Source organism: Apus apus, chromosome 8 (assembly GCF_020740795.1).
Source record: "Apus apus isolate bApuApu2 chromosome 8, bApuApu2.pri.cur, whole genome shotgun sequence".
Taxonomy (NCBI): Eukaryota; Metazoa; Chordata; class Aves; order Apodiformes; family Apodidae; genus Apus; species Apus apus.
The window spans coordinates 26814628-26837404 of record NC_067289.1 but is presented as its reverse complement, the minus strand read 5'-3'; the positions used below and the strand labels follow the sequence as shown (position 1 = coordinate 26837404).

General features: G+C 37.9%; 1 protein-coding gene across 6 annotated transcripts in view; it reads right to left on the bottom strand.

Moving 5' to 3' along the window:
• Window positions 1-2278: 2278 nt before the first annotated feature.
• HLTF (helicase like transcription factor) overlaps window positions 2279-22777 on the bottom strand; it is a 35236-nt gene continuing 14737 nt past the window's right edge. For 5 of the 6 annotated variants that reach the window (XM_051626328.1, XM_051626329.1, XM_051626326.1 and 2 more), the window contains 19 exons: window positions 22346-22420; window positions 21943-22134; window positions 21713-21808; window positions 20948-20996; window positions 19625-19712; window positions 18847-18926; window positions 17912-18001; window positions 17591-17688; window positions 16333-16476; window positions 15395-15533; window positions 14524-14659; window positions 14050-14229; window positions 13497-13621; window positions 12482-12660; window positions 8471-8599; window positions 7039-7151; window positions 6567-6747; window positions 3621-3701; window positions 2279-3271 (listed from right to left, as the gene is read on the bottom strand). In XM_051626328.1, the coding sequence (XP_051482288.1) occupies window positions 3119-3271; window positions 3621-3701; window positions 6567-6747; window positions 7039-7151; window positions 8471-8599; window positions 12482-12660; window positions 13497-13621; window positions 14050-14229; window positions 14524-14659; window positions 15395-15533; window positions 16333-16476; window positions 17591-17688; window positions 17912-18001; window positions 18847-18926; window positions 19625-19712; window positions 20948-20996; window positions 21713-21808; window positions 21943-22134; window positions 22346-22420 (2328 nt within the window). In that variant the 3' untranslated portion in view covers window positions 2279-3118. The remainder of the gene's footprint in view (window positions 3272-3620; window positions 3702-6566; window positions 6748-7038; window positions 7152-8470; window positions 8600-12481; window positions 12661-13496; window positions 13622-14049; window positions 14230-14523; window positions 14660-15394; window positions 15534-16332; window positions 16477-17590; window positions 17689-17911; window positions 18002-18846; window positions 18927-19624; window positions 19713-20947; window positions 20997-21712; window positions 21809-21942; window positions 22135-22345; window positions 22421-22777) is intronic. The other variant, XM_051626331.1, reaches the window with a different exon arrangement.

Sequence of the window (22777 nt, the reverse complement as noted above, 5' to 3'; positions counted from 1 at the left end):
CTATTTAAAAGTACATAGCATCTAAGTCTCAGTTGTAACAAGCCCTATCCTGTGTGGGTTTTTCTTTTGCTGTGTTGGGGTTTTTAGCAGATTAAATTTGAAGTTGTGTGAAAGCAGGAGGGCTTACTAGTTACAATCTGTAGTGACAAAAGTACACTTTATCCAACAAGTATAAACATTTGATTTCTGCATGCTCACAAAATACTTGATGGAAAATGGTAAAATACTCTTTTGAAGACAGCTAAACCGTCTTAGTTTTGCTCCCCTTGTCTGTATTTGTACTAGAGAATAGGAAAAGTTACTTTTTTTTAAGCTTAGTTGGAGAGAATACAAGGTGTAAAAGCATGAGACTACACCAACCTGAGAATTTGGTTTAGCAAGTAAATTTTGTTATGTTAATACAAGAAGATAAGGAGAGGTGCTGAATGAGATTAAACCCTGCATGTTTTGGGTTAACAAATACAGTTAGTAAAGAAAGCAAACCTGTAAAACAGTTCTGTCCTAGACTCTGTGACTCATACTATGGTCAAGTGCTTACCCACAGCCTCAGGAAAGCAAAAGGTGTGACATCTATACCGAACTCTGTGTAGCTTATTTTTAATAAAATGACCTGTATGTAATTATCTGCCACTATTTCATTCATAATTACTGCAGGCAGCCTTTGCAGAACAATATAGATCCCTTTTCATCCCTTGTAACAGTATCACTTGACATATCAAATTTTCTGCTCAAAACTGAAGGCACTCAAAGCAGTAGCTGAGTTAAAGCACTATACTAAAAGCATGATTATTCAAAAGAATCATAGCCCTGCTTAGACTGTGACTCAAGAAGTATTAGAGCTCCATTTGCCTTAAAGCGTATCATCTGAGGTGTTCCTTAGATGGAGACAACTTAGAGCAACTCTTAAAAGTTTAGAAGCATTTTTATTTTTTCATTTACATCTTTCTATACTATATGTAGGGGATAAAAAGCCCCAGAATGATACAACTACTAACTCAGTCTTTGGAAATAAAAATGTTAAGTTCATAACTCCAAAAGCTTATTGCTAGAAGATGCCACAAAACATACCATCATAACTCCAAGAAAGAGAATATGAATAACCAAAGACTACTTGTAGCTCCTGACAAGCAAAAAGAAACACCAAACCACGGTGGTTTTAACCACCCAAGTAACAGAACAGCTCCACCAAATCAGACAGGAATTCTCTCTTCTCAGCTCTGACCTTTAACTGTTGTCATCAATGCACTCATGGCTTTCTTGGGAGAGACCTTAACTAGCCATACAGCTTAGTACTGACTCCAGTAAGATTTTATTTGGCTTTGGAACATAGAAACCATAATCTAGTAGATGAAGCATGATACTCTAGTAATTGCTTTCATAACTCAGCCATTCTACAGAATGTCAGCATATTTTAGCACAAGTCATGATGTAGCTTGACTAGCCACTGAAATGGGTCTCGTCCTTATGGGGTTTTAAATTGAAAAATGGAAAGACTGACTCAACCCCAAATCTCTCATTCATAATCACAAATTACTTATCTAGCTCCTCTCCAAACATCAGAATCTGAACCACAAAAAAAATCTCAAAGAAAGTTTAAACGCCATAAACTCTATGAAAAAAAAAAAAAATAATCAGGTGTAGCTGTTTTCTTGTCAACTTTCCAGTGACAATCACTTACCTGGGTTCATGCTGTCTTCTGTCATTCATGTCTTTTTAATTCTCCCTCTAACAGACTTAAAACACACTTTTCTCCACAGCTCAGATCTTAGCTGTCCAAAAACTGCATCAGCTCTTTAGGTCACATATTGTGAATTCCCTTCTCACTCCTTCCACTGGCTGCTTCTCCAAATATCAGACATCTTTCCTGTATTTTTCAGTCCTTTTCCATTTCCTATGTTTGCAATTCATCTTACAATCAGCTAGCTGGTATTCTAAGATACAAGAAAAGGCAAAAGGCATTAGAAGGAAATCGGAATCCATTTCTCTGCTGCCAAATACACTTCCTGAATCTAAACAGAACCTTAACATAGCAACCCCTGCCTCCAGTTCTGAGTCTGTGCATTACAGGTAAGGCAGCAGAGTATTAAGAAAGTATTTAACAGAAGACCAGAATCAAATGGAAAGAGGTAAAAGGAACAGACAGGAATATTCAACTACTATTCATCCGAGATTCTTCAATGCTATGTATTACTAATTCATCCTCTAAATCAAGACACATGCAGATCAGCATTCAGTTAAGTCGTATGTATGGAATTGGAAAAGCACTCAGCAGTCCAAGAAAGCTGTTAAAATAATTTGTTCTATTTTATTTTGCAAGGGCCAACTAATCCACTGACAAGTGAGGGCGTCATACTGGCAGTCTTATTGTTCAGAGTGTGTACAGAAATCAGAAAGTGTGTTTTCAAAACAAGCCTATGATTCTTACAGAATCAGTGGAATTCTGTTTAAGGGAAGTAAATTATTAAAAGAATGTGGTTTACAAATTTAAGTACTTAATTTTTACTACTTCCTGGAAAGTCATCAACAGAGAAACTCCCTGCTGCATTTGTGTATTATATAGAAATAGTAAACGAGTATTTTAAATTTTTAATTAAGCCCATCTTTGAACACACAGTCTGCAAAGGTAAGGATTCCCTATGAAGTTATCCCTGACCACCTGTTCTGCAACAAACAATCCAGATGACCTGTGTGGCTACCAGGAAACATTAAGACTGAAATATGAAGCTAAAGCATCTCTTACGGGTTTTGTCTGAAGGACAAAACACACATTATTTACCTTTTGTTACCTTTTCACATCTAAAAAAGATATTAAATTCTTGCAGCTTGGAATGCTATATTAATAAGACATTTCTGTTTTGAGAGATTTTTATATACTATTAAGCATTGTACATACTAAGCAACATCCTGAGGAAATGAATGCTGGAAAGATTTCAGGAGTGCAAACAAGTCTGTGCTTTTCTAAATTAACATTTAGGAGCAAATTTGGTTTTATACATTCTTTGAAGCATTGATGTTTTTACCACAGAGACACCAAAATGAAAAGATAGCATAAGACATGCAACTTGAGGAGCAGTATTAGCCAAAATGTATTATTTACTCAAAAAAACAGCGTTTCAAGCTATAACTCAATTAAAGCCTTGATTTCATTAATTTTTGTTTGTTTTACTTCACTTGCTGAAGGCTTTTTGGTAGCAAAGGCTCCTGCTGCAAGTTTCCTCTTCTTGTTCTGAATTTTCAGCATGTTTTCTTCCACTGAATCCTTCACAATGAACTGAAATACAAAGAAAAGCCTCACTGAAATGAAGGGATTCCTTCTAATAAAAGTTTAGGATGAGAAAATTCAGGTATTTTGAAAATTGAAGTAAAAAAGCTGAGTTGCCTAGAACACAGTTACATTATTCCTTTATTACTCTATAAAGAAAACAGAGAGGGAAGGGTTACAAAGCATTTGGAAGAAAAGGTTTGGCATTTTAATATTTTTTTGCCTATTAAAAAATACTTATTTGAAGAGTATCTCTCTCTTTTTTGCTACTTATATCAGAAGAGAACCTGTCTTCAATTTCCCATATAATTTTTTTGTGACTTGAGTATTAATGAGACAGATCAGCTGCTCAGCTCACCTTAGTAATAACAACATCATGCTTCTGACCCAGCCTGTGACACCTGTCAAAGCACTGGTCTTCTGCAGCAGGATTCCAAGCCTATCAGGAGCAGCAATGAACAAGTTAAATAACCCCTTCAGAACACACAGCATGATGCATATACAATCACAAATAAATTATTGTACCATCAGATGTTGAAAAACATTGCTTGCAAATGTATTACTCTTAAACTAATGTCTCACTCCTCAAGTATCCCACTATAAAGAAAGCTTTGAGAATGTCTGGTTGCATACTCATAATGATCCGGATCTCCAGGTAAATGCTTTAAAAACCAAATTTGTCAGGAGTCTAGGAGGAACCAAAGCACTCTTGTCATTATTTTAATTCTGAAATAAACACTGCATAACTAACTGCCTTAGCACCCTTTTCCTGATAGCAAAATCTGAGCCAGCTGAACACAGGCAGTTATTTATCAGTAGACTAAGTCCCCTGACCATTGAGAAAGCCCATGTGTAGTTCCATTAGCACATGCAATAATTACAAAGTTAGGTAACAAACTTGCTGAACAGAAAATGGTAGTATAGCTGTTCCAACTTATCCTCAGGATGTAACACTAAACAGGACTTGTGAAATGCCAAGCCTGTGCTCCGCATTTTTCCAGTATGGTTTTTTCCATCTAAAGGCACAGTACTAGTTCTCACAGAATAGGTATTTAGATATACCTAAAGTGATAAACAAGTCTTGTGCAATGGGCTTCCCTTGCTGCCACCCACAGACTGCTTGTTACAGCTAGGAACTCTTCTTTATGACTCCCATCCTTAGGAGGGGAGAAAAAACAGCACTAGGCCAGCAAAAAAATTTCATTTTTTAGATTCCAAGAACCTCTGATGCCTAAACACACTTAAAATATCACACTGCAAGATAAAAGCCAAACAAGTCTTGTTTCTCCAATCTAAGGTAGAGAGCAAAAGTGCATCAAATGCTGTGTCTGTCAGTGCAAGATGAATGCTCCTGGCAAGCTATGTACAGGAAGCTGTCCTAATCTGACTGTGCAAAGAAGATGGTGTCTTGAGGAAAGACCTACCCAAACACACAGGCATATTCCACTCAATCTTTGCTGTAGTCCAGGAGGACCAACGTGTACTACTCTCACTCTACTCCATCAGCCCAGCAAAGGAAAACTGAACTGCAAAACCTCTCTGCCTTTCTGCAATGACATATAACATGTATCTCATGCAAAGGATACTTCATTTTACATGGGAAAATATGAAGAAACTTGAGCTTCAGAATAACATCTGTATACTTCTGATGCTTTCACATTACAGGTTTGTACTTCTTCCTAATGATGAGAATTCAGCAAATATGACTGTACTTAAACAAACAATTAAAACAAACAAACAAAACAAAACCAACAAATAACGGGAAGAAAATTGTCTATGATTGGATAAATGTTCCTGCGTAGCACTGGGGTGCAACATCTCCAGGAGAAAGAATGCAGACCTCTAAGCTACAGTTCTACAACAAATCCACAGAATCTGAGTAGAAAAACTGGTTACTCCATTGGCTCCAGAGGTATTTCTGCTTCTTAAATCCTACTATTGCTGCTAATTCACTTCAAGCAATGCTAATGCATGACCGTCTCATTCTGCACTGAACACTCGAGATGATAAAGGACCTCGTGGTCCCGCTGCCCTTTCCTCCCGTACCAGCAAACGTTGCCACTTGGGGTGGCCAGGATCCCGGGCTGGCTGCCACCAGGGCAAGGAGAAGCTGTTCAGTACTGTTCAAAGGCTGCAATTCCATTTGGTTCTGGTTTGTGAAGTGTAACTATACACTAGATGACTCAGTGTTAACAATGCTTAGCTTATTTTCTTACAACTGCTTCCTGCGGGACAGTGTGTATGTTACACTTCATTAATGACCTTCACAGAAAATGAAAATTCTCTTGGGACTTCCCACCAGTTTTTCTTACTCAGAGAATTGTCAAAAAAGCAAAACAAAATTAAAAAAAAACAAACAACAACAGCTGTTGGACTAGATTGCCTTGTTCCAACCAAACTATTTAATGCAACACGTACAGCAACTACACTTGTGAAGATGTTACCACAATCCATGAAACACCTTTTCAGAAGGCAACTTCTCCACACTCTCAACCCTATTTAACTCCTTTAGTTTATTAATAAAATAGCTTTTGTCTTCATGCTGATATTATTACTAACCTGATGCTCAAGCTAGTACTTTTTCTTTACTAGTGGTGTTACCAGGTGCCCCAGTCCAAAGCTACACTATTCTTTTCATTTACTTTGGTTTTGTTTTCAAGTGCACAAACTGCAGAATTTGTCTCAGTTTCCAACTGCCAAAACACCAGGACATCAGAGCAGGGGAGTAAATAGTGGGAAAGGGAGGAAGTGAACAGAAAAACTTTGATTTTGTACAATCACACAAGATATGAACCAATTCTGTTAAGAATACCATTTTGCTATCAGTAAGTGTAATTTACATTTTTATTCCTTACAAATAATTTTGCATTCTTAAGTGTTTTAATGAAAGGGAAAAATTTCTAAATTTAGAAATCACCAGAAAAAAACCCAAACCTGTTCCTGAAATTCCAGTTTCTGGCTTTTTAAGTTATTAAGTGGAACAAAAGATAAAACCACATTCAGAAGAATCAAAAAGAAAGAAACAGAGAAGGGACGGATATCAAATGCTAGGGTATAAGGTGTCCCACCACTCTGTTACCAGTACTACTGGTATTCTTTCCATTCACAGAAAATAAATGGACAGCACAAAAATACTGTGTTAAAACAAAAACATGGTGGGGCAACAAATGAAGAAAAGCCCCATCTGCCCTTCACAGACACTCAGTGGTGTTCATTCTCAGAGAGGCTTTCCTCCCACCCCTTGGGAAAACACTAGAGGAGCTTCACCTAGATTAAGCCAGATTATAAACAACCCATTACTCACAGGATCCATTAAAAACACTCGGGAAGCTGCTGTCAGATTTAATCCAACTCCACCTGCTTTCAGAGACAAAAGCATTACAGTTGGGGATCCTGCCTGGCTGCTTTGGAAACACTGAATTGCTTCCACTCTTTTCTTCTGTGTCATTGACCCATCCAAACGAGTGAAGGCAAAGCCCAGTTCTCTGAAGAGAAAGTAAAAATGTTGAATTTAACAATTCATCTTCTGTGACAACAGGAAATAAATACATTAAAATCCTGAACTCTACTTTGAAATGTGTATTTAAAATTCTGCATTTAACCCATGCTACATTAAAAAAAACAAGAATGAGATTCATGCCTTTATTTCACTAAACAATGTATTTAATTTGTTCCTCTTCTGAAGTTCTAAAAAATCAAAAGGATACTGTTTTTGAGAGATCTTTCTAAAGCATCACAAAAGAACGTTTATTAAAAATTACAGTAGTTCTACTTACTTCAAGGGATTTTCTATCAGTGACAGGAAAGTTGTGAACTGAGAAACAACCAGACATTTAGCAGCTGGATTTTCCTTCCGTAGTTCTATCAAAGCATGCATGAGAGCATTGATCTGAAATCAAATAAGGATTTATGCAGCTTATTTTAATTGGTTAGATTTTACTTCCATAGGTGCTTTGATACAGTTCACATCAGTTGAGAAACCATTGTTCAGTACTAATTCTGTGGGTAAGGTTTCATTTAGTTTCCAAAGGAAACCAAGGGCTGGTATTTTAATGGGCACAAGCTACAGGTTGATTGATGGTGTTTTGGGGAAGGATTCACAAACCCCCTTCCAGACACAATTCCCACTCTCAGCAGGCAGCAGGTCTCCTCCCTGCAGGGCAGATGGGAAACAGCAACAGACACTGGAGCTCTGACAGGCAAGGGACAGGCAGCAGGTGAGTGCTCTCCTGGAGTGAGGAAGGCTTCCCTCGGGAATAGTCCCCAGACCCTTGGTGAGGTATGATAGAATGAGGAGGCACCAGAAGCACTCTTGGGACCAACAGAACAGAACAAGCAAGGACTTGATCTGAGGCAGAACAACTTTTCTCATGTAAGGTTTAGCTATGATGAGGTGAAGAACCATTAACTGCAGAATGCAAGCAACTGCACCAGGCAAAAAAGAAATAAAAATTTTCATTTACTCTAGAGCACAAAGTCCTGAACTAGTTCTTAGGTCTCCACAGCAAGCTTTTTAGGGAGTAAATTTATAACCAACTTTTGAAAGAACAGTAACTTAAGTACAAATTAAACTTTTAAATGTGATGTTTCAGAAAAGAAATCTCAAACAAAAATATTGAAGCCCAAGCAGGAAGATTTAATTTTTAGCAGCGAACGCACCATGAAGGTGAGGCAAAGATGCAGCAGACCTTGACAAATGAGGCTGCCAGTGAAATAAAAGTATCTTACTAGTTTATCTGAGAACTGTTATACTGCAGGCACGATGCCCATTTAGATTTCCCCTTTAAAGCAGAACAGATACTTTTTAGACAAGTTTTAAAGAAGGATTTATGTAATTTTTCGTTTCCAAAAGTAAATTAAGAGCCAAATAGTTTCACTGCTTATAGAACTATGCTACCTTCAGAAACAAAATGCAAAGCAACACCTCTTCTACCAGAAGTTTTATTTAACACATCTATGCACTGCACAACGACCAGCAAATTACAACTGCTGCTCCTTTTGTCATGTTTCCCTGCTGCAACCTTTGTTTGTGATGAGATTTTATTACACATTTTCCCCTGTGCTGGCTAGACACATTGTGCAGACTTTTAAATAACAATTTAAAGTATGTTATATATTTGTGGGTATATTCAGCATATTTACATGAAAATTTTAGAGAGTGCTCTCCAAAACCATAATGAAAGCCAAGTCAAACATAATGGAATGTACCTTTGAACTGGATATCCACTCCTGATCAGACTTCTTCCCATTACTGGAGTCTACTTCCTCTTCTAGGGGACATTCCACCAAGTGCTCTGCCCGAAGCTCATTCCTACAGAGAGGGCATTTGGCATTTGGCTACAAAAAAGTCCAGATGACATTAGAAGAAACATTATTACTCATAGTCAGGACTAAAGATCACCTTTACAAAGCACCTTTTATGACATTATTATATTGATACTGAAATCCTCAAGGAGCACCTTCATTGTTGTAACACACTGCTTTTTCATTTCTGATAGAACAATCAAAATATTTTGTGAAAACATTAAGATGACATGAATGCTACACGTTTTAGAAACACTCAGCCTTCCTTAAAAGTAGTCTTCTTTCTGAGCATATTTATACTTGAAATAGGTAGCTCAAGACTTAAAAGCAAGCAAATACTTGGGCTATGCATGGGGAGAAGACTTTAGATTATCAGAAAAATAAACTATCTTTCAAAGACAAGACCTTCCTTAGTTGCAAACAAAGAATGACCTTTTACCCTTTATCTTCAAAGCCTGCACAGAAATAACAGCAGTCTGATGAAATATGCTTTGTCAGGGCCAGACACAGGGTATCTTATGTTTTTCCCAACAGTCATGAGAAATGAGACATAATGTAACACCAAAAGCTTTTTTCTCTGAGCCATACTCTAGGTGAGGTGAAGTTTAGAATTTAAACAATAGCACTTCCAAAGGAGTACTCACAAAATTTAACACAAGACTGGGTGCACTACACAGATATACAACTTTGCAAGGCAAAACTGACAGACATGGAAAATTTTTGCTTAACAGAGCATCCCTTTAAATCAGCTAACTCAGTTTATATAGCAATCTGGCCACAGAACCAAGGCATCTTTAGACAGGCTGCAGAGCAGACCTCACAAAGCAAGGGAATACCAGGAGCTGCTCATCTGGAATGAACCCCTAGCTACTTAGAGAGGCTGGCAGTCATGGTCTGCATACATTAATTTATTGCAGCAACAAACAGATCCTTTCAAGCAACAGAATCATAACATAAAGGGATCTAAAATAACAGTCTCCTACACCCAGTTAGGAATTAATCACTCCTGACTTGGCAGCAATCCAAAAATCCTTCAATGATGAGACAAAATAAACTAAGTCTAATAAATCTAAAAAAGGTTTCTGGAAAGAAAAAATCCTGATGGTGCTTTTAAGTACTTTTTTTTTTTTTTTTCAAAGAAGAGGCGTACATCTTTCTGCTTCCGTTCTCCAATTTAGTAGTGTAATTAAAAACAGCAGAAAACTCATAACACAGCTGAACAAAGCCAACACAGATATGAAAGACTTGCAGTGAAAGCACATGGAAGTGACAAAAAGTGTCTCCCAATCTGATAGCCATAGGATACGCATTAGTAGATTCAATAGAAATATAGCCTAATAAAAAATTACTAAAATAATTCATTTGCTGTACTAAGTTAGCTGAACGGGTTACTTATAAAACAATGTGCTCTGTTAAACTGTCAGTCAATTATGCCAAGCATCCTGCAGGTTGTGCTAACATCAAGTCTTCTAAGACCCGTGGGCCTGCAGACAACACTCATGTTGGTTCTGACCCACCTGGGCAATCTACCAGCCGGAGACCGGACCAGGACAAAGATGACAAAGGACTAGAATCAACAAAGACCCCCCAGGAGACTCTCAAGCATGCATAATTACAAAGATAGCCAATTCCAGACTATGTAAAAGAATTCTGGGAACTCATTGACATGGAATTGAATATGCACGTTTTGGGTGTCTATTAGTTGGTGTTTCACTAACTCGTCGGAGCACTCATGGTGGAGAATCCCCAGCGCTGCAATAAAGAATGCCTGCTCAATAACAGCTTGTTTGTTGTTATTGGGTCTTAATCTGGGAATCGTTTCCCAGCCCCACCCAGCCTCCCACTTCGGTGAGGAGTGTTAGAAAGCAAGGGGGTTTAGAAGCTCCTAATTTTTGTTTCAAATCAACAACTAGAAAAGAAACGTGTTTTAATGCTTATCTGGCAAGCTTTTATAATAATGCAGTTACTACACAAATATTAGATAAGATTACTATAAAGTTGGTGCAGCTTTATTGCGACTTGTGCGTAGGATTTTACTTACTTGCACAGCTCTGAAGCTGGCCTCAATGAAAAACTGAAATGAAGGTGTTAACTCTCAAGCTGGAAACTACTGAACAGTTTTTTCAATTTCAGTAAATACTTCTAGTTGAACATTAGAAAGAGAAAATCGTCTCTAATTTTGTGATATAATGAAGGGCCAAACTTTTCACTCAGCAGTTTTGTGCTGGCAGCTTCAGAACCCACTACTCCCTGATGGCTTAATGCTCACATTTCTATTAACAACGCATCTTGCCTGGAAGAATCCTGTTTTAACCGAAACTGATGCGGGGTGTGTGTGTGTGGGTGTGTGTGGGGGTGGGGGTGGGTGGGTGGGGGTGTGTGGGGGTGTGTGTGTGTAGTTTTGTTTTGTTTTAAAGGTGGTAAGTAAAGTACCTGACTAAGCTGTTTACTAGAATCACTGTAACCATTCAAGCACAGGAAATACTCCACTGAGCTGCAGCACAAGAACAAATACCTGTGGAATGAAAGCAGTGAATGCCCCGACTCTGGAACTCAGATGTCTGTCAGTGTTTCTGCTGGCAGACACAAAAACTTCATCGGGAATAGATTTAAATCAATAATAATTTTGATCATAAGAAAGGCTTACTCACTCAGTGCTTTATAAACTCACAAGAGTTCAACTTCAAAAGAGCAGAATCTACAGCCACCTCTGTTCAGACTTCACTACTGTGAAAGCAATCTATGGAACAATATGGGATGGACTGGCCAAAGGCCCTAGTTCTGCTGATTCCAAGGTCATTTCTGGGCAAAACATAGTAAATAACTTGACTGTACAGTCAAGTGATAGGTTCCATCACATCATAACCCGATTTATTTCTCTGCATGCCTATTAAAACACACCTGAAGGTTGAGTACAGGAACAGCTACAGACACACCAAGAACCTCTGAACTGGAAAAAAACTTCTGTGAGCGCTCTTCCCTTAAAGAATAATTTCATATCACTTGTTTTGCTCAAAATTCTGAGAATCTCTTGACTGGGATATCTGCATCAGAACCTTGCATGTCTGGCAACCAAACAAGTTAATAATGTACATGCCAGACAGAAAACACTTCCTACCTTGGTCTTCTTAGGTTAACTGATTATGCACCAGCAGGGACTAATTTGTCCCCTGCTGTCTCCTACAAAGAGCACTACCTAGGTTTAGCCTGGCACTTGCAGCTCTGCCGTGGCTGAGCAGGAGGCAGAACAGGGGAAGTGCAGCAGCACTGGGCAGAGATGGTGAGATTACCACACTATCCAATTGCACTAGAAGAGAAAAGGCAAACAAGAAGGAAAGATAGAACTTTGAAGCATACAAGAAAAATAAATGTTTTTCAAAAAAGCAATCAAAAGACACTCTTCCACAACCTTATTCCAGAGGGAGGCCAGAGAATGGCCATAAAGATTATCCTAACAAGGCAGCTATTTCACCATAGAAGGTTATCAGCTTGGAATAGGGAGAGTAGACATGATTTTAGTTCAAAAATCAACTTCCAGAACACAGCTTTGGTCTCTTTTAAGCACAAAAATATACATATACGCATCACATCACATGCAAGCAACAAAGAGGCATCCAGCCATATGGAGGTATACAGTGCTGTAGTGAATGCCACCACATTTACCCTAGGGACAAAGGCGGGAACTAGGGAAAGATCTCTGAAACTACTGAAGGACCTTAATGCTGTTCTGTTCGACAGTGACTCTCTCCACAGTCTGACTTCAGACCAGTAGTTTTTATAACCCAGCTGATAACTAGGTTTACATTGTGCACCACTTATGATTTAAAAGAACAATAACCAGATGGCCTTCTGATGACACCAATTCCTTGCTTTTGAATAGCTATAACAATTAACTGTAACTGTAAAACAACCAACCTGTTCACTTCTGATGACTTCAAGAAGACAGGGCTTACAGAACACATGCGCGCAGCGTGTTATCACAGGCAGGGTCAGTGATTCCAGGCAGACTGCACATTCTTCATCTGAACCAGAGCTCAGAACCAACTTCATCTTGCTCACTAATGTCTCATGCAGTTCTTCAGGAGTTTTATTATCTGCAGATACAAAAAGATCCTTAAAAACAGATTTCCATACAGGAAACACTCTGGGCTCTTACACATCAACACAGTTCCAAAGTCCAAGCAGGACAGTTGGGATTTATTATCTCAGTAAGGATACAGCAAAGTACAAAAACACAAGCTGGCAAATACTACAGAAAATTGCAACCTGCTATTTCAAAAGACATTAAGAGCAATCTTACTTGAAAAAACTAGCATTCAAAGAACCTGACCACATGCTCAGTGTCAAGTACATGTGTGACACAATGCCGAATGGGAACAAGCTTGTTCAAGTAGTAATAATACTGAAGAGGGGACACTATAATTAAGACTGCTTTATTTTATTACGTAAATAAATTCAAACACCTAATTCATTTCTAAATAATTATTGAACAGTTATCTAATAATTTCTCCATTCTGTATTTGTCAGGAAGATAAATGAGGTGGTACTGGAGTTTCCCACAACAACCTTCTAAAAAAAGGTTCTGAGCATATCTCTCTGATCTTTCAGTTTCCTGAAAAATCCCACATACACCAATGGCATCTCTAAACAGGATTTTTCAAAATACAAAGTTCGATAATTCTCAGATTTGGAGAATTTTAAACAGCAGTTCTTCTTCTGCGTAGAATTTTTAACATTATGCAGCTGTACATGTCTGGTTTGTTTAAAATAAAATTTCACTCTCAGTCCTGTGTTCACCTTTCCTTACAGCCACAACAAAGTTGACAGCTTCCTCTTCTGCTGAGGAAGCAACGGTTCTGCTCTTGAATACAAAGTGCAAGTGCTGTTCTAAGAATGACAAGAAAAGAAATTACCAAAAGCATTCACTCACCAGCTGGAAAACCAGATGATGATGTATTTATACAAAGATGAGGATGACAACAAAGCTGCCTCAGTCTGAGCAGGACACCAAGGATGTCGGCATAGTGAGCCAGTACAGTCCCTTCACTGAAAAATCTGAAAAAGAGTTTTATGGTTAGTGTGAAACGTTACAGCCTGAAGTAAAAGATGACATCAAGTGATCAATTTTTGCTGTTAGAAAAATGCTCTGATTTTTCACATTTCTGTTTAAATGTATTTTCTCAAACTCTCTTTGGAAAGACACAAAATGCTACTAGTAGCATGTTCTACTAGAAAAAATACTAACATGTGGTGACAAAATTGTTAAGGCTATTCTTTATGCACCTGGTACCCGTTTCTGTTTCTCACAAGATAGAACTTCTTATGCATAGTTCTGCAATAATTTCTTCTTCACTCTTCGTAACTAACCAGATACTGTGCTGATGTGCAGTTATTAGCTCAGGGCATACAAAGTGACACACTTGGCTCCTGGAGCTAATGTCATCAAACCTCAACCTTCAGGATTAAGAAAACCTTCTACTTACTTGCTAATGGCAGCTTTGCCCTCCTTCTTCACAGACTGATACATTTGTCTCTCTTCCTCTGTAAGCATAACATGCTGAATAAGTACTTTACGTTCTGGTAACTCCAAAATGGGTCTTCCTTTAACTTTACTCATTTTTGTTCTTCTAAGGGTAATACTCCTAATCAGAGACTGTAAACGCCTAAAAATGCATATACAGACAATATATTACTGAAATGAGGCTGGTTTGTTGGTGGCTTGTACATGTCCTGTACATGTTCTGTACAAAATACAAGCCCAGAAGTACAGTATCATTCATTAATCTGAAATATTAAATAATTTGAAATATTAAAAACTTGTTAATTTGAATGAAAAAATTGAAAAAAGAACTGATAACACATTAATTTAAATTGTAAATGTGAAATGCTAATTTGTCGTATTAGTCCAGAGACTGCCAGTTATAGCTGTTCACAAAAGCTTTGGGAACATTTCATACCCAAGTCCCCCTGGAGCTCCCATTGTGACTGGACGTTGAATTGTTCTGTGCCACCACTCTCGATCAGCAAAAGGCTTCAGTTTTAAGAAGGAAATAAGAGACCACAAATCCTTTACAGAATTCTGAATAGGAGTGCCTAAAAAGAAAACAAACAGAGACAGACTGTCAAACCTCAAAGAAACAAAAAACATATGAAGTTTTAGTAAAAGCGAAAGTTCTGTGCTTCCTCCAATTACATCATGGACAAGGTGTCTTATAACTAGGCTGATGTTATCTTCAGGTATAATAGGTATTATTTTCTTAATTAAAGTATTACAAAACACTTAAATATATAAAAGAGTGAGAAAACTGCAGCTCTCAGTGCTAGGAAGACCTGGAGGTTGGTCTTTGTCTTTCAGCTTCACCATCATTGGTTACATCCTGATCTTCTTTAAATTACATTTAAGGATTATATGCATGCATGGCCCCTGTCAGCTTCTAGGATGACTGCTGCCTTCAGAAAGCTCCTGATGCTCAGGGAAGCAGCTGACAGCCTGAGCTTCCAACCAGACCTAACATGCCAGCTCATAAACAGGTCCCTTCGTACCTGCATTTCCACCAAACACGAGTATCAAAAGTTATTATTTTAAAACAAAAACTGAAAAAAACCCAACCCCAAACCACAAAACCAAGCAAATAGAATCAAAACCAACTGAAAGATGACACACTGAAAGCACTGCTTAAAGGCAAGGTTAAAGGCATTTCAAATGAATCTGACACAGACATTAACCATCTCCCAGAGAAAGCCAAAGTGGGAACACCACATTTGAAACACAAGGCAGTTATAATAAGATGATCTGCACCGCATTTCCTCTGATGTCAAAGATTTTACCTGTAAGTATCCATCTTCTGTGTCCCTCCAGATTCAAGGCAGCTTTAGTTTGCTGAGCATTTGGATTTCGTATAGTGTGCCCCTCATCCAACACAATTCTCAGCCACTTCACTTTGTGCAGAGGGCTGTCACCTCTGATCTGAAACACAGTATTTTTTAAAATTTTTGTCTCAAATTAAAATACTTCTTTGGAATTTGCATTAAGCAAACGTTTAATTTAACAATCCCACAAGTAATAATGGATAGTACTTATTTGCATCTTGTTTATGTATCAACACCAAAGAGCTAAACTAACATTGAGGCATTCCTTCTTTTAGATTTAATGACTCCTGTAAAATGTTAGCAGTCTTATACTTGAATATGAGCTATGACAAAAATAAGCTACGTCTGAAAAGAAGAAAGGCTTCTAAGTCACAGATATGGAAAATGGAACAGGGAGCAAATTAGAAATTTATATTATACTTAAAGATGTAAACTTCAGTCTTTTAAAATGGCTGGAATTTCTAAGAAAACATCACATCACTTTACAAATATATCTCATGCAATGAGCTACTTTGTTGCAGCCCATGTGCAACAAGAACTGTGAGATTATGTTTTTATATGCTCCACATTCTTTGAATTTGGTAGAGCAAGGGAGGAATAGCAGCGTCATTGCCAGTGAGATGTGGGGAGACTTACATACTTGCCAATCCTTTTCTATCCTTAAAAAGTCTCTCCCTTGAGCTGCCACAATTGCAGCCACATAATTTTCTCTACAATAAAAAACTCCATTTGTTACCCCAGTGAACCTGCAAGAAAGTGTATAAAGCAAAACTGCAGCTCTAAGCTTTTGACTCCCCACCAGATCAGTACTTTAATATCCTGCTATCAGCAGCCCGAACACCAGGAGTCTGGAACAGTGAGGGATCTTCCACCCACACGTTTTCTCATTTACTTACTCCATAATCAGTAGCCAAGATGTTGTATGTTGTCAGTACGACGTCTTGTTCTGAAAGAACTGATGGGTCTTTGCAGCGGTCAGAACCATAATACACATGAATATTTACACGAAAATCTTGGTGGATGTGTTGTTCAAACTGGTCCTGAAATAGAAGTTTCAAAAGTAATCCAAAATATACTGTGTTACTACATGATGGAATAAAATTATTTGAAGTTGCCTTAACTAAAATCCACTTTCTCTAGCTCTATGACTTTCTCTACCCACTCCTCCCAGTTGAGAAGAGGGACCAGAAGGAGTCACCTCAGTTGTTAGTGATAGACATGGTCACATTCAGGCAACTCCAGTTCCCTGGCTGTGAAGGAAGAGCTTTTATGTTCTCTTCCCCTTTCTGTCCATCATCTCTTTGTTTCTTTTTTCACTGTTCCTTCACAGCTTCTTCCACTTACTGGGTTAACCACCTCCGTTTTTTTAACATAAACAATGGCACAATTGTCAAAGTATTCATTTTAAAAATCAATGTTTACATTCCCTATATTTGTTCTGTGAAGCACTCAGAAAACAGTAACCTTGACAGCCAACAAAAATCAACAATTTGATTTTGAAGCACCAGACTCTTTAAGTTTTATTTTTAAATACTTATTTTAGTTTTGAATTGACATAAAGAGTACTTTTGTTTTTACACCGTTGGATTTCAATGTTTTACCTACAGTCTAAGATGAAACTGTGTCCTTCTCTTACTAATGTTCTAACCACAGACAGCATAAACTGCCAAATAAACCGTAACTTGAAAGTTAAAGATATCTCCTTGACATTTGCATTCAAAATGTCATGCAAATGAAAACAGTAACTAATGCAGAGGCAGAGCTAGAAGGGCCCTGGTCACCCTAGAAGACCTTCTCCCACACATCACCAACATTACTGAACGTCTCTAGTAAATGAAATGTCACGTGCATTATCAATGAAACACAATATTTAATTCTGGAAATGCAAGAAGAAGGACCTGTCCCCTCTACCTTCCTCATCTGGTTGAAGGAGTTAAACCACACAAGTTCCAGAGGGCTCTGCCCAGGCAGCAGCAGGGAGCAAAGCCCACTCACCGCTCGTGGGGCTGCGCGCTGCACTGCTTGTTTTTTACATTGCTATCAAATAAACCTCCCTTGTGAAAGCAGCTCTGTTTCATAAGAAAGGAAAACCATGACCTTTTACTAGCATGAGCACTATTATCACATGTACACATTAAACAGATGAGCACTTACAGCCCAGTTGCTCAGGACAGAAAGCGGACACACAATCAGTGTTGCTCTGGAGCCATCATCGGAATATTTCTTCTCAACTGTCTGAACACCAGCTGTACCTGAGTAGGCAAAAGTCTTATTTAGTGGCATAACCGTTCACTTTAAAGCAAAGTAGAAGTTCAAGAAACTTATGGTTCTCTGAAGCCTTTTCTACATTTCCTCAGCTGAGCAGCATCCAAGCAATTTACAAAGACATAAGCTTCTTTTATTAAGTCAAATAAGTGTAATACTTCAGCTTCAAAAAACTCAGAAAGTACTATTAACTGTTTAACCCTTCATTACCTTTTCTCTTTCTTTGTCTTTTTAAACAAGTAGATGAAGGTAGGAGAGCAGAGGCAAAGCTTGTATCTTCTTTGATAACACAGGAAGTTGCTGCAGAAAAGCAAACACCGATTATTTACACCATGCAGAGCATGTGTGTGCATTTATTTTTATGACACACTTCATAAAACTCAAGCCTCTTAACCAAATTACTTCTCTTCTCCACTACAATAATGCAGAACATCTCAAGTTGAAAGGGACCCATAAGGAACATGGACTCCAACTCCCTGCTCCTCGCAGGACTACCTGAAACTAAACCAAGTGGCTATGAGCATCACCCAGACGCTCCCTGAACTCTCACAGGCTTGTGTGCAGAAATGCAGCATCTTACACATCCACTGCAGGTTCTGAATCTTCAGAGGAATGCAGGTTCCCAGTCGTTAAAAAAACAGGTTTCACTGCAAGTACTTTAACCTTAAACTTAGCTGCTTACTCCAGAATACCTGTGGCCCTTCTTTTTTTGCAAGGTACGTAGTTCAACAAATGACCCATGTTCTTGCCTCTTTGTGATCACATTTCATGTTTTTACCACAGAAGATGGACTTAATTTTTTGCATTTGTTTTTCCAGACACAGTTCTGCGATGAGAAGTGTATGTCAAATTCTAAATATTCTGCTTTTCACTGTTTGACAGCTTGTTATACCACCACTTGTTCTCCTAAGGAAACAAACTACAGCACTTAGGACTAAAATACTGCTTTCCCATTTAGCAGTTTCTAAAATTTTCTGCTTAAACTTTTGGTTGAATAAAAACAAAACAAAACAAAAACAACCAAAAAATACATGTAGTTTAGTTACTTTCTTTTCCAATTAATCAGGAATCCTATTTGGTTTGGCTCCAGAAAGACACCAGGTATTACAGTAACCAATTAAAAAAAATAATTCCTTGCAACTTACGCTCTGTTTGTTGTTGTAGCCATTCTTCAGACTCTCCCAAGTTACTGCTTCCTGAATATCTGGGTTTCTTGGCTGTATCTCTAAGATATCACCATTAAGAAAGGAAAAAAACCAACCGATAACTCTACTACTGCCTTAATTTTAAATTTAAATATTAAACATCAACAGCATAAAATAAATTAACTTGACATTGCAAACAAGATGCTGCTGTGATTTGAAAGGTTTATCTTTGAAAAGGTTAGGAAAAGGGAAAGCAAATCACACAGAACTGCAGGGTGAATGATGCTCATCAAACTTGGTACAGATTATCACTGAAGATCACACCAGTTTTCAGAAGAGGCTTGTGTTGGTGGGAAGGTTCAAACACATTAGTAAGCTTCACAACTTCCTCAGCTCAAAACTGGGTCAGAAACATGCCTGACAAGTATTTCTTAACCACTTTAAAACCCGGCTGATACTAGAGCAAGGATTACTTCACAGCCAGGTTTTTAAGAGACCACACACTGATGTTATCAGACACTTTTACTATTGAAGGAGACACCCAGGCATGCAGTCACACAAGCCATGTAGAATGAGCTAATGTGTTTTTTTAAATATATTCCCCAGTGCAACACAGATACAGAACATGATAAATGTAAGCAGAAGTATAGCACACTGGAAGGTGAAGAGAGAGCAGGATGGTTTTAGGCTATGGTTAAAAAAATCAAGTACCACATCTTTTTACTCAAAATCTATTTAGCAAACCAACAGAAAGAAAAAGATCATTCCAGGTACCTACTTTTTTGGATGACAACTTGAGTGTCTCAGTGGAGTATTTTCAGACTTTTTAACGTTAGAAACACCAGGGTCCATCACACTGCTAGAGTCTTCATAAAGAAATTGGTATGTATGAAAAATACAGTCTTCAGCTTGGTTATCAAACCAACATTAGCATAACTTGATCAAGAACAAGTACAAACTTCCTTTAAAACAATTACAGTTTTGCACAGGGCAAGAACTACTGACACTGCAGTCACAAACGAAAAACGAAACTAGTCTTAAAACAATCTTAAATATTTACAGAGTCATAGAATGTGTACTGAGTTTGCAGGTGGTCAAGAACAAACTGTCTCACTCAAGAAACAGGTATCAATTTAATGCATACTAGAATGATTAATGGGGGAGAAGGGGGGCGTGGTTTAGAGGTTTGAAAGACATCATCACTTTTTCAGATAAAATAATAGCAGAAACAGGCTCTTCCCCCACTGCTGTAAACAGTATCTTGTTAAAATGCGCAATGCTTTTCAAAAAATAAGAACCTTGAATGCTGCTAGGCATTTCAGCTCTGGTAAAGGTTCTGATTTTTGGTGACACTCATACTGACTTCTATGGAAGTCTCCATTTTCTCCCTTCCAGAGTACTGATAAAAACAGCTTTCATCAGAGGCAGTTCCTTAAGAATGCGTTCTCTCCTCATCAGTCCCTTTCACTGCTCTCCTGCTATTAGTTAGGCCATCTGTATTAAAACTCCTTGCACGAGAGGAAAAAAGTTACTGCAAGAAAAAGTCAAGCCCCATACATCTTCAGTCATTTTCAAAAGCATGAAGAGTTAAAACACATACTAACAGCAAGTATATTTTTTCACAGACATCTGTAAATTCTCCTGATACAACCTGAAAACTACCGGTGTGATAAAATCTTTCCAAGTACGTGTAATTTGCTCATTACTTAAAGTATTTCCAAAATCAAACAAAAAAGTGACTTAATACAGAGCCCAATTACAATTTAACTACTAATGTTTACCGCTTAAACAAACAAGATTCTAACAGATGCACAAGTGCTCCTGTTTCACCTACAAGGAAAGAAAAAGGAAAGCAAAAGGAACCCAGAATTCACTTCCCGGATGCAGTAACTTTCCTGGCAGGATGCAACTTCCTCACAAGGCACTTCATCTTTTCACATGTCACCTGAGACATCTTTACAGGTATGTTTTAAATACTTCTCTGACATACTTACTATGTCAAGAGTTCGTAAAGACTATCACTAACCACAGACCAAGAGTACCCCAGCCAGAAAGGTTCAGTATCATGCAAACATTACTGGACTTCCCAGTTTGCTATCACCTTGACACAGTCTGTGTCCAGCTCTGCTCGTGCCTGTAGCTCCGGGCTCCTGTTGAGGAATGGAAACTTTTTAATGTACAGACTGGAAAAAATAACAGTAACATTATTACACGAATCTGACCAGTGATTATTTACTGCTCTGAAACATGAAAGCCTTGCTCAGTGGTAAGTTAGACTGTCACTTAAAGGTGCTGAAAAAGCCGTACTTTTTTGTTTTAATAGCCACATACAGATTTCAAATGAAACTGCAGTGAGGCAGGGGAGAGAAAGTCTGTGCAGTTGCCCTAGAAAGAAAACACACCAATAACATTTCTGTTTGTCCACAGAATGTTAACTGGGAAAGCATTATTATGTTGAATTTAGACAAGTATGATAAAACAAAACCCCCCTCCTTAATACAGCAAGAGAATATAGCAGAAAAAAATCACCTCAGCACTTAGTTTATCGTCTTGAAAATCAAAATAAAAGCAAAAAGCCCTTGAACTACACTACCTAAGAAGAGTTTGTTAGTTCACTTCCTTGAAGTATACTTGATGTGTACACACTCCTAAGATAACATCCTACAGCTCAATTACACACTCTGAAGTAACATAGTCCACCTACCTTGAACTAACCTCCCCTGTTCTTCCTTCTATCTGATGTACTTGAATAACTTTTTCTACAGAATGTACACAAGTTTCACCACACAGGAAGTTACCTGGCAAGAGTTTGTTTATTAACTGCTATATTATCTCTGTTAAACCAATCTTTTTTCTTTCATCTCACCTCATAAAACTTATCACTTGTGATCTTTTCAATAGGAAGAGGCTTGCCATCTTGAAAATTTGTGAGAATCAATGCAATAGTAGTAAGTGTTTTACCCTGCACAACAGAAAAGGATGTAATATTTTCCACAGGTTAAAATTAACCAAATGACCAACCAATCAAGAAACACACACACTATTTAAAAGAAAAAACAACAGCCAAACAAAACCAAGCTTGGTAAGTATTATTACCAGTCCCATATCATCAGCTAGTATTCCTCCAAGAACATTTTTAGGTCGCTTCTTTTCTGAGAAATTGGTAAGTATATTGTAATAGAAATTACTTCTCTCTTCCCAAAATGGTGGCAAATCATTACTGTTCTCTCGTGAAACCATCCAAGCTAAAGCCTGCTTCTGATGGGGCAGCAAGGGTGTGCCAACAGCCTGCAAATTAAGGAGGTATGTTATACACTATTCACATGTTAAATACAACATTCCATTTTTGGAAGAAAATTTTTTATTAAGTCCTTTGTATCTACTGATTTTTTTTTCTGATTCAAGCATTTCCTGTGTCCAGACAACAAAGCTAAACACGCATGTAGATGTTTTAAGCATTTATATCTTTCTAGAAAACAGTTTCTAACTTAAGAAATACCTCTGCTCCTTCCATTTCACAAGTTTTATCATCTTCCTTCAGATCCTCAAACAGTTTGTCAAATTCACTTTTCAGCTGCATAAATGAACACAAAAATTGCAATTAAAATTATTGCACTTAAAAATAACCTCACTAAACAACCAATTGCTCTATTAAATTACAATTACTTGTCTGTAGTCATCAGTATACACAGGTCTACTACTTTTGCTGGAACATGTTTGTTACCTACTGCTATATAAACACTAAGTTCAGTTTTTCCAAGACAAACAGAACCCAATACAAGCAAGAGCTGAGAAGGGATGGCTAAATACATTCACAACCTTGTACAACACCCACTGAAGTAACTACTTCACCCTAATTTGAATAAACAAAATAATGCAAAAGCAACAACAAACCACCACCCAACCCTTCACCTATCAGCCTGTCAGGTTC